Here is a 12256-nt window from a genome sequence, read left to right as displayed (position 1 = left end):
TGTAAGGGTACAGACTATGGTATAGGTAGAGACAGATGTAATGGTACAGACAGAGGTAAGAGTAGAAACAAAGGTAAGGGTACAGACAGAGGTAAGTATAGAAACAAAGGTATGGGTACATACAGAGGTAAGTATAGAAACAAAGGCATGGGTAGAGACAGAGGTGTGTAGGTTCTAGCAATAGGAGGCATGCTAGCGCTTAGTGAGGTTTACCCTGCGATCGTGTATCCCGCTGGGGGTCGTCGCATACGACTCAGGATGATCACCTCACACACAGCTGAGCTGGCACTGTCTCTCGGCAACATCATCACCACAAGCTGTTTCTTCTTCATTGCACGCTCTCCTATACGTTAACACGGACATTCAAGTTTACACATTTCATGTTATTTCTTACACATAACCTGTTCTAATATGTAAGGCATTGGTACAAGTTAGGAAAAGCAGAAAAAACACTGTACGGCTGACTTTAGTACATGTGTACTTCTAATCAGAGGTTTACATATGTATGCACTTACGTGTATCAACTGTTAGATCAACGAGACTATATCCTTGTGGAACTGGACTCCGTTCACCCAGTACAGCTATGTCTGCCAACACATTGTTCAGCGTACCCTATATTTAACAGAAAACCCACAAACAATAAGATACGTGTAACTTGCCCTTATATATTCAATTCAATTCAATTTACTTTATTTACACTTATATATGTCATGGAATACTTCATAAAACACAAGTTAACTAAGTGAAAAAGGATACTTCAACGCACATTTTCCAGAGGAAAGTGTCTCGTGATGCACAGATAGCGAAGCATCCTCCGGCTAAAGAAGCCATCTTTCCACAGGTCCGCATCGATGTTGTTGTCAAAGGTCTTATCAATCTATGTGAAATGAATGCTACGTTATTTTCTTTATAAATTATATATATATATATCAGGAGTAGATAAATAGGAGGAGTGTGACATCAATAAACAAGGAAATTCGTCAATTTTACTACCCTTATAATACCTACGATTACTTACGCGTAACTCATCCAACTTGAGCTCAAATCGGGCACACAGCGAGTACATTCCGCGCTAATCATCGTGCGAAATCGTTTCGCTCGTAACACACCCGCAATCCGAGATACAGCCTAAAACGTACGACACCGATTCTCCATTCTTTGGCCATCAATCCAACGCCATTGTGCGCCTATAATTCAGACAAAAGGCAGCAACACTGGCCGCGCAGTATCGCTGTGTAAAGCCTGTGTTTGTCTCTTCGGAATGCGGAATGTGGCGTTGTGGCTCGGGCGGGAGATTGACATCGGACGCATACACTCGACGAGCTAATCATGCGGGTTGGCGTGCGTGCGTGAAGCATGGGGCAGCTATGTAGCAAGAGGTGGCCTGTGTAGCTCTGTACGGGTCAAAAGGTTATTTCGCGCGAGTGTTGATGCCTAATCTCCCAGCAGCGAGCCACACAATGCCTCGCTGAGTTATGTAGCTGCCTTTTATGTAGGCATGCTCGCTTAGGTAGCTGCCTTTGTTTGAATTATAGGCGCGCATGGCCGTTGGACTTGATGGCCAAAGAATGGAGAATCGTGTCGTACGTTTTAGCTGTATCTCCGGATTGCGGGTGTCTAACGAGGAAACAGATTTCGCCACGATGATAGGCGAATGTACTGTGTCCGATTTGAGGCTCAAGTTGGATGAGTTACGCGTAGTAAATCGTAGTATTATAAGGCTAGTAAATGACGATTTCCCTTGTTTATTGATGGCACACTCCTCCTATTATCTACTCCTGATATATATGCAGAGAGAGAGAGAGAGAGAGAGAGACAGACGAGACAGAGAGAGAGAGAGAGAGAGAGAGAGGAGAGAGAGAGAGAGAGGAGAGGAGAGAGAGAGAAGAGAAGGAGGGGAGAGAGAGAAGAGAGAGAGAGGAGAAAAGAGATAGAGAGAAAAAAAGAGAATAGAGAGAGAGAGAGAGAGAGAGAGAAGATGAGAGAGAGATGAAGAGACGAGAGAGAAAGACTATACACACAGGCAGGCAGACAGACAGGTATAGGCAGGCCCATGGCCGTATCATGTGTAACGGACACGCAGAGGACATGTCTCATAAGAACCCTACCAAATACATGACCATACAACACATCAGGAATTGACTCATACAAGAAATTCACTGCGAGTTCTATATTATAATTTATAGTCTATATAACAAGATGGGAATTCCAGTCAAATAGTCATGCATAACGCTGACGTGAAGACGAACGCGTTTTTAAGAATAATGTTAATGTGAGATGCATACTACTGTGTAGCCTGTCGGGCAATTCTGCCTGTCGGTGACCACACACAGCCCCGTGATCGGATTCTCCATAATAACGCCCACTGGCACTGTATGTATGGTGTATGATACACTGTGACTATGATATTACAGAGTTCAGAGTCCACTGTACACGACGTTTCTTAGCTTTCTATGCCTTGCACTTGCAGTTGCAATCACTGAATCAGCAATGTCTGTCACATTACTTCTTCTAACTTTTAACAATGTTAGCTGCTGTATTACCTAGGTGACTTATAATAGAGTAACACCAGTATTTGGTATAACACGCTATTTAGTACATAATAATAAATTAATGTGAACTCTCAGACCAGCAGAAACATGTACACAAAAAATATGTTTATACCGGAACCGGAACCACGCTATCTACTGTGCAATGCTTATGGAAAACAGAAATACACACTACACAAGTACTATATGATATCTTAAAATGCTTTTATTTCTTGTATATTTATAATTATATAGTCAGGAGTCTCTCAATGATTCTGCCTTGTTATATCTCTCTGATTGCGTATTTTCTACTAAACACACTATATGTATCATTTTGTGACGATAGATGGCAGTGAAGCATCAAAACAACTTTTTGGGAGTCGCACGTCTTTGGATTTAGAATGTTTTGGTAAATCAGCATCAGCTGGTTCAGCGATATGGCTTCACAAAAACTTTTGTCCTGTCTAGTTTATAGAGCCGCAGCTTTGTTAGACGTGACTGTAGGCAGCCAGAAAACGTCAAAGTTAATTAACCACCACCGTGTCTGTTATTTTTCTTCAGATCAACGTGTAAGTATGTTTGGGTATACTCCAACTCCAAGGGTGTCACTTTCCCTCGGGCGTAGATGGAGGGTGCCGTTACGTGGCAGCACTAGTCACTTCGTACGCTTCAAAGGCCAAATCTGCCACAGAAAGATTCCACAATCATGCTTCCGTGCGAGACATGGCCTTAATTATTTCCCTAACAGTAACCCTAATCCTACCCCTAACCCTTAAACTCTAAACCCTGACCCTAACCCTAAATTCCTAACACAAGGGCCTAATCCTAACACAAGTGCAGCCACATCACGTGACCCTCTATCTACGGCCGGGGGGGGAAAGTGACACCCCAACTCCAAGGGGCAAGGGACCCCAAGCCTAGGCAGACCAGGGCAGACAGACCATGAATGATGATGATATCATACATGATACATAGGTGATACCTATACTATATATGCCTATGGCAACGGGGAGAGGGTGCTCGCCACTTGCCTTAATTAGCCCTACCCGTGTAGCCCTTCGCTCTCCTTGTACCAGGGGCGCGCAGCCCAGGCTGTGAGACTAGGCTTAGCCGTAGGTAGCTATAGTACTAGAGCTAAGCCTTATAGGTAGCTCTAGTAACTATAGCCCACGTACGTTTGCCGCTGGCGGACGGCAACTGTACCCGGACTATAGTTACTAGAGCTATAAGGCTTAGGGTGACTGCGATCCGCAGTATTGATCTGTCTATTTGATCAACTTTGTCTCTTTCCGCCTTCGATGTAGTTCCTTGGACTTTGAAGACTTATATTTACGAGGGTACAAGGTTATAGGTCTGACCATGGGCGTAAATCCCGGGGGGATGGGGGGGATGCATCCCCCCTGCTCTTGAAGGAGGGGGGATGGCCTGTACAAATATCCCCTGAGATTAAAAAAAAAAACTTTCCTCCGTGCCCCACTTGAAAGTTCAGATAATTATGATAATTTGGAGACATGGGCAGACCTAAATCATTTCAATTACTGCAGGGGCGTATACAGGGGGGGGGAGGGGTCCAGGGGTACCCCCCCCGCTCGCGCAGAAAACGCATCTGAGGGGGTCTAATTTCAAACAATTTTGGGGGGAGGGCCAGACCCTTCCTTCGCGTGATCATCCCCCACTCCTCGGAACGGATTTACGCCCCTGGGTCTGACGATATGTATGGCTGTTACCTGGAGCTACACTCGCTTTGGATACAATAATGTACAAGACTGACAGACAAGGTTGTGTTGCCTTTCCGCCTCAGTGAGGAACCTGTTGCTTGCAGGGTGAAGAGCTACGTACATGTGTACAGTGGCGGATCTAGAGGGGGGTTGGGGGGTTCGCAACCCCGCCGTTCAGCCACTGACTAATGTTATGATACTAGTAAAATGGGGCCAAAAAAAAAAGGTCAGTTTGTAGGCTGATAGAAACTGCATGGGGATTTCCTTTGTGACCACACAGCTGCCTGAATTTTCCAGGTGGAATGGGGGCATACCTCCGGACCACCCTAGCACCGCGTGCCTTTGGCACACAGGCACTTGGAGCGTCTCAAAAAAAAAAAATGTAAACACGAAATGTATTTACTAGTAGAACTCTCTTATTCATGTTGTTTGTGCACAGGGAAGGCGTGCGGTGTACTTGTGTGTTGCAGATGAGCATTTAACCAGCATTTACGGGTAATTATTAGCAATAATAGGCGAGATAGAGTAGAGAAACATTAAGACTTTGGTAGTAAATACATTTCGTGTTTATTTACTATTATATTTTTTTAATTGAGACGTTCCAAGTGCCTGTGCTTTGGCAATCTTCACTCAAATATCAACCCCCCCCCCCCATCTCCTGAAAGCTAGGTCTGCCGCTGGTGTAGGGCTGGGCCAGGGAAAGCTGTGAACATGTGTTATGAATAGCTAGATATTTGCTTCTTTGCAGAGTATACAGCAAAATATGAAGAAACCATATAAGGGAGTCCTTGGGACATTAATTGGCCTATGCATTGACTGTATTCCACAGTGCAATAAAAAAATGTTCTTTAGCCAACAAACGTACTCATTTACTAAATGTTTTTAGTAGGTTAAAAACTAGAGTTTTAATTGATCTGTGAAAGTTAGTGGGTTGTAGCCAGTAGTCTAGACATTTTTTGAAGTTGACACAAAATTACACGACGATGTGCTCGTGCAAAGAGGTTTTGCTTCTTATTGTAATATGTATATGTGAGTAGCAGTAGGTCTTGCTGTAGCATATTCACGTTTCCCAACTACTGTAGGCAGGTAAAGGAGACACCACAGAGAAAAGCAAAGCTGTACGTCTGGAGGAGCATCAACAAAAGCTGAGAGCAGCAAGTCTTCCAAAACAGAAGAAAATTCCGGGAGTGAAACATGTTAGTACAGCTCATAGGGGGTCTAGTCCCCCAGGGTACTCCGAACGTACCCTGGGATACGGTCCGGTATACAGGAACGTTAACCCTGGTCACTATTTGATATGGTTCGCCGTTAGGGTTAGGATGGTTAGCGGTTTAGGGTTAGGTTCGGGTTTAGGGAGTAGGCGTAGGCGACTCCCTAGACTCGATTAGTGGAGTAGCGAAGTACGGTCCGGCATATTAAGTAGTAGTATTTAGTGCCAGGTACGTTCCGGTAACCGGAGCCGTTACCCAGGGTACGTTCCGGCAGTACCCTGGGGGGACATAGACCCTATGGCGCACTCAGGTAACCTTGTACAGCACATGCATATATGCACATCTGGTTTTTGCAACAAGATTATAATGCTAAGCTAGTAAGCAAATAATATATCATTATGATGCCAGTATGAATGCATATGTGTACTAATGCACAAAATAAAACTTACTCAACTTTGTGCTAATATTAATATTTTGGAATTGTTATGAATAATCACACAAGTGTAATTTGAAGCTTTGTTGCAGATTATTCTGGTTGCATCAGGAAAAGGTGGGGTAGGAAAATCAACGACAGCCGTGAACCTAGCACTTGCAACGTCAAGCCTCGACAGGGTAGCTAGGTTAAAGCTATGATTCTAAATTTAATTGTCAGTAGCATCTAAATGCACGTGCTACCTACAAGGCACACATACAATTACTTTGTCCGGTGCTTATCATTCAACACATTCACCGATAAATTTGGTATTATTTATCACAATCTGTATGACTTCTATAGCATAAGAACAGTCGTATGCAGATATCAAAGCATAAATGTGTGATAGTTTGACGTAATAATATTAAGTAAAAATATCATAGATTTATGCTGATTTTGACATATTATTTAATTATATTTTACGTTCTATATTATGTAATATAAAATATAACATGCAAAATCTCTTTCGATACTCAGAATTAACGTGGTGGAACAAATTGTAAGGGTCAAAATACAGCGGCATCGACAGTTTCTCGTGTAGTCTAGAGCAGAGGTGGCTAGAAGTGATGTACTCTATAACAACAGGAGCACCTCACCACGTCTTCATCTTGTTGTATAACTATGCATGAGCACTATAGAAATTATCCTCGTTAGACCTAGCACCTCAGTATGTCTTCATCTTGTTGTATAACTATGCATGAGCACTAGTAATTATCCTCGTTAGACCTAGCACCTCAGTATGTCTTCATCTTGTTGTATAACTATGCATGAGCACTAGTAATTATCCTCGTTAGACCTATAGCACCTCACCATGTCTTCAACTTGTGTAACTATGCATGTCGCGTTAGAAATGAACCTAGCACCTCAGTATGTCAAGGGACTCCTCTCTATTGCAGCATGTCAAAGTTGGCCTCTTGGATGCAGACATTTATGGGCCATCGGTACCCACAATGATGAACCTAGATGGAGAGCGGGCAAAGATCAATCATGGTAAGGGTATATGTGACTGGATGCTGGCCCAGCGAGATTTAGCTGGATGTGGTCATGCATCCTTCACAGTTTCTCCCTCAATAAAACGTGGATCGATTGCTAGTAATAACTTGCCTGTGATGTACCTCTGGCCCATCGCATGGATCGTGGTTCATGGTGGCTGATTGGTCAATCACAGGTTAATTGCTCTAGACTCAACACTAGTTTCCAAGGTTAACTGCCCCTGCTTTTATTGCAGTATCTACTATGAAGTAGGAAACTAAAATCAGTCCGATATAATTCTTTGTGTAATTCCTTGTTGAAGCTATCATGTACTCTCTATACTCAGTACTGGTTCTGGGTTATATCTAGAATTGTTCAGTATAGTCTCTTTCCTTGCTATATGAGATCACTTTACGACTGCAACATCTAGAGCAAAACTTCTATTAATATTGAATGAGAATTTTTAATCTAATATGAATTGTTGGTTTTTATGAATAAGACTCTTTATCCTGATCACAGAGAAAAAGATCATACCACTGAATAACTATGGCTTAATGTGGTAAGTGATAGCGATTTCTTTTTTATTGTGATTTATTAGGAAATGTGATTAATTATTAGTTTGCATGAAATAGAATTTACAAAAAAAAAAAAAAATAATATTTAAGAGTAAATAACAAATGAAAATACATAATATATGCAGTACATATAAGCGTCATGTTGTTAGTTATACAAGCTTTGCGTCTAATTACTGGAATTGGTTAAGCGATGTCTGTGGAAGTAATATAAGCTGTAAGAATCATAAGATACAGAAGAAGTGGACGCAACAGTGGAAAAAAGGGTTAAGAAACACATCACTGAAGGTCGTTGCTAAAACACGAATGTCGATTTCTTTGCATTCCAGTATGTCCATGGGGTTTTTAATTGACAAGAACACACCTGTTGTCTGGAGAGGTCTGATGGTTACCTCTGCTCTACAGCAACTGCTCAGCGATGTATGTGTAAACTCTCGTTTCTCAGTGGAGTGCTATACTAATAACCCTAGCCTCACTTTCAGCAATGATTTTTGCCCTGGTCTCAGTCTCATTGTTTTTGTCTTACCAGTCCTTAGTGTCATTATTGGTGGTTGCCCTCACTTTCATTTTCAGTAGTTGTCCAACCCTTACTCTTAATAAATTAAATTGTTCAGGCACTACTGTTTTGTTGTTGGTTGCTTGTCATTGCTGGTGGTTGCTCAGTCCTTAATCTTATTGCTGATGGTTGTCTAAGCATTGTTGTAATTGTTGTGGGTTGCCCAGCCATTATTGTTATGCCTTGTAGACATTACATCCTCACTCTTGCAACAGAGATCGAGGATAAAACAACTACCCACATGCTGTTTGTTACCTGACAGAAAGCCATGCGATCGGTGTTTCTTGAATGAACATGAAGTTTTTTAAACTTGTAAATTGATAAATTGGAAGGTTTTTTTTCCATCTTCATCTATTTTTCATTTGTTACATGATTAGATAAAAGATAATAATGCCAAAATTCATTAAACTTGCTATGGGTATATTTGTAGGTGGTATAATTATGATTATTTGTAATTGCAGTATCATCTATAACACGTGTATATAACTGCTGATGTATTTTCTAGGTAGCATGGGGGGAGTTGGACTACCTCTTTGTTGACATGCCACCTGGAACTGGAGATGCACAGCTAACCATATGCCAGAACGTTCCTGTTTCAGGTGAAAACATCAATATGAACATCAATTACATATGTTCTTCAAGTTGCATGGTGGAACATATTGTCCCATGGCAACAGAAGGTGTAGTGGTAGTAGTAGTGGTGGTGGCAGGGGCAGGAGCGGGGGTGGCGGCGGTTGTTGGTGTTGTTGGTGTTTTTAGTGTTGTTGTGAGTGTTGGTGTTGTTTTTTTAGTTTTTCTTGTCGTTGTTGCTGTTGGTGGTGGTGTTGTTTTTTGTTGTATTAGTAGTTATTGTTGTTTTTGGTGGTGGTGGTGGTGGTGGTGGTGGTGGTGGTGGTGTTGTTGTTGTTGTTGTTGTTGTTGTTGTTGTAGTAGTAGTTTTTGTTGTTGTTGTTGTTGTTGTTGTTGTTGTTGTTGTTGTTGTTGTTGTTGTTGTTGTTACCTCCGCGCAACGGAGTTGCAGGGAGGTAATGTAATCGCTCTCGTGTGTGTGTTCATGTGTGTGTTCGTGTGTGTGTTTGTGTGTGTGTTTGTGTGTGTGTGTAGCCAGCAGCAAGCCAGCTGTTAGACACACGCTCAACCGATCGATCGATTCAGCACCAGCTCGCCTTAGGGCGTCCAGTCAGCAGCAGCTCACCTTAGGGCGTCCAGTCAGCAGCAGCCAGCAGGGAGCCAGCTGTTATACACATGTATACATGTTACACGCTCGCGAAGGTATGCACTCTCTTTGAGTGCCCTCTGTCTAGTTGTAGTAGTAGTTGATAGTGGTGGTGTTGTAGTTGTTGTTGTTGTGTTTGTTGTTGTTGTTGTTGTTGTAGTTGTTTTTGTTGTTGTTGACAGGTGCTGTGATGGTGACAACTCCGCAGGACATCGCTCTTCATGATGTTCGACGCGGCGCAGAAATGTTTAAGAAGGTGAAGGTAAGAGATTGCAGCAGTTACACGGTGACAGAGTATGACAAGCTCTATAGTGACGTATGTAGGTTGGATAGACGAAACTCTAGTGACATGGGTAGATTGGATGGGCCAAGCTCTAGCGACATGTGTAAGTTGGATAGAAAAATGTCTATTAATATGGGTAGTTTGAATAGTTTAGGGACATGGGTAGGTTTGATAGGCTACAATCACGCGATAAAATTTTAATGTTTAGTGAGAGGGCATTGCCAGGCCCACCTGGCCAAGGACAAGTTCCAGGGGTTTGTTGAGCTATATATAAGGGCTATCCACAGGGTGTGGCTGAGCGAAGGTGCAGAGACGGCCGGGTTACATATAGTTTAATATGTCATTACAGACGTGATTGATGGAATCATCACGTATCCAACGCAAACAGCATCGTAAGGAATGACACGCAGTGCATAGAGTGAGCGTCGTTGATCTCTATCTTAATCATTAGATCTCTCCATCAGGTTCCCATTCTCGGAGTGGTGCAGAACATGAGTGTGTTCCTCTGTCCAAACTGCGGCCACAAAACCCACATATTTGGTGAAGACGGCGCAAAGAGACTCAGTGAGGACACAGGTATTCAGGTGCTAGGTGAGTAAGTAAGTAAGTAAGTAAAAACTTTATTTAACGACGGTAAAACGTGTTAGGTACAGACACAATAAATTGGCGCTGACCCTTCCACATGGCCGTCTCACAGCAACAGAACCGTTAAATATTAAATGAATAGGGTGAGTTGCACACATTCACAACTAGCGAGAAACGTGAAGGCCTTGTGTTTACGTGTAAGCTCAGTACTGACGTCCGTGTCATACCTGTGTGCGCACATCGATGTAGCTGAACGAAGAATGTTGCAATCTCCTGATCACTACTATTGTTTATTCAATGTATATACGTGTCTATATATTCTCCTTCATTCGATGTACGTTCGTGTGTTATTATATAAAAGAAGTATAACAATAAATACTGTTATTGTTTTAAACTGTTTTAATTTAATTTTTTTCAACTAGGTGATATCCCGTTGAACGTGACAATTCGTGAAACGTCCGACGCAGGCACGCCTGTTACCGCATCATCCCCAGCATCTGCAGAGGTAAGCCCTTGCGGCAGCGTCAGTCACATGTACAACAATGAATTCATATTTATCTTGTGTTAAATCCAAGAAATTAACATACTATCAAAATTTGCGATCTCCCTTCGGGAAATCTTCATCAGGATGTGACGTCACCATAGATGGCAGCAGGTGACATCATGAAGTTCGAGTCCCGAAGGGAGATCGAAAAATTTCGATAGTAAGTTAATTTCTTGGATTTAACACAAGATAAATATGAATTCTTAGTTTTCAACGAAATCCAATGAACTTATTTCATTCACATGTACAACATGTGACGATGGAGTCGTGTGTATGCTGCAATGTGACGTATGCAAGGAATGCATACAATAATCAATGCATGTCATGCATACACAACAAACGAATACATAATAATAACAGGAATGCATCTAATATATGCTTTCCTGAAAGTAGTAGGTGATGAGATAATCAATGAGACCAGTCTAAGTTCCTTGAAAGGGTTTCTTCATGTTTTAGAACATGTTTTGAACATGTCTGAGACTAAGTGGTCATAGGCCTAAATGCAGCTAGGATAATAGTGCTGTGAATGTCCCCCAGGGTACTGCTGGAACGTACCCTGCTACTATCTAATATGCCGGACCGTTCCTCGCCTACTCCACTAACGAGTCTAGGGAGTCTCCTACGCCTACTCCCTAACCCTAACCCTAAGTTAACCATATCAAATAGTTACCAGGGTACGTTCCGGTATACCGGTCCGTACCCAGGGTACATTCCGGCAGTACCCTGGGGGACATAGACCCTATGAGCGATAATAGTCCTGGTCTTTCTGTCTCCACATCTGCCTCCATTTTAGCCTAAAAATTAGTCACGGTCATGCCTTTTTTAATGTGATTATAATGGTGCTAATCATTATTGTAGAGCTACGCTATTTCTAATTCCCTCTCCCTTTTGGATCCCGGATTTAAACATTTTCTGAACCATTAATACATGTTTATATCGTGAACACATATCTATACAATAGATGTATAAACATGTTCGTGATATGTTTACTGTTACCATATGTATGCATCATGTATAGTGTATGTAGATTTTATTTTATGTATGCCATGATGTGTGAAGGTACAATACACATGTTTTCATGACTAGGTCCTGTCCATGGTCCGTGGTGGATTTAAAATCTCCGATGTCAGTTAACCTAGAATGTACAACAAAAGCGGTCGCTCCTTCATTGTATGAGCGGCATTACATGATTTTGACATTACATTGATGCATGACATTGATATTTGCATTGAGCTGCATGACATTGATATGCATTGTAAGGCATCCATGAGTAGGGCTACTGTCAATAACATGCGTGAATGGCTGGCACTAACGTAAGTGAAAGAAGGCATTTTTATTCACAGATAACGTGTCCTGGGCAAGAGATCGGTTGTTGTTCGTGTAATTATAATGCCTGATGGTATCCCAAACGCGATGTCCTTCCCACTCGCGTTTCCTTGTGTGTCGTTGTGTTGTAGAGACGAGCTTAACACCTTTCATACGAATGTAACATTAGCAGCCGTAGACATAATAAAGCTCATGTCTATGTCCCCCAGGGTACTATCGGAGGGTATCCTGGGTACGGTTCGATATATCGGAACGTACCCTGCATGGTAACTAT

General features: G+C 42.2%; 2 protein-coding genes across 4 annotated transcripts in view; one reads left to right on the top strand and one right to left on the bottom strand.

Annotated features, from left to right (window-relative positions):
* LOC106807614 (multivesicular body subunit 12B-like) overlaps positions 1 to 2659 on the bottom strand; it is a 7877-nt gene extending 5218 nt beyond the window's left edge. For all 3 annotated transcript variants that reach the window (XM_014810008.1, XM_014810007.1, XM_014810006.1), the window contains exons 1-4: positions 2286 to 2659; positions 767 to 877; positions 516 to 612; positions 214 to 343 (exon numbers count right to left, since the gene is read on the bottom strand). In XM_014810008.1, the coding sequence (XP_014665494.1) occupies positions 214 to 343; positions 516 to 612; positions 767 to 877; positions 2286 to 2354 (407 nt within the window). In that variant the 5' untranslated portion in view covers positions 2355 to 2659. The remainder of the gene's footprint in view (positions 1 to 213; positions 344 to 515; positions 613 to 766; positions 878 to 2285) is intronic.
* LOC106807613 (iron-sulfur protein NUBPL-like) overlaps positions 2078 to 12256 on the top strand; it is a 15667-nt gene continuing 5488 nt past the window's right edge. The window contains exons 1-11 of the mRNA XM_014810005.1: positions 2078 to 2090; positions 2882 to 3097; positions 5329 to 5442; positions 5983 to 6069; positions 6826 to 6919; positions 7421 to 7460; positions 7803 to 7893; positions 8535 to 8628; positions 9427 to 9506; positions 9992 to 10118; positions 10535 to 10617. Coding sequence (XP_014665491.1) covers positions 2966 to 3097; positions 5329 to 5442; positions 5983 to 6069; positions 6826 to 6919; positions 7421 to 7460; positions 7803 to 7893; positions 8535 to 8628; positions 9427 to 9506; positions 9992 to 10118; positions 10535 to 10617 — 942 coding nt within the window. The 5' untranslated portion in view covers positions 2078 to 2090; positions 2882 to 2965. The remainder of the gene's footprint in view (positions 2091 to 2881; positions 3098 to 5328; positions 5443 to 5982; positions 6070 to 6825; positions 6920 to 7420; positions 7461 to 7802; positions 7894 to 8534; positions 8629 to 9426; positions 9507 to 9991; positions 10119 to 10534; positions 10618 to 12256) is intronic.

This window comes from Priapulus caudatus, unplaced genomic scaffold, assembly GCF_000485595.1.
Source record: "Priapulus caudatus unplaced genomic scaffold, Priapulus_caudatus-5.0.1 Scaffold225, whole genome shotgun sequence".
NCBI classification, from domain to species: Eukaryota; Metazoa; Priapulida; class Priapulimorpha; order Priapulimorphida; family Priapulidae; genus Priapulus; species Priapulus caudatus.
This window is presented reverse-complemented; position numbering and strand designations above follow the sequence as displayed.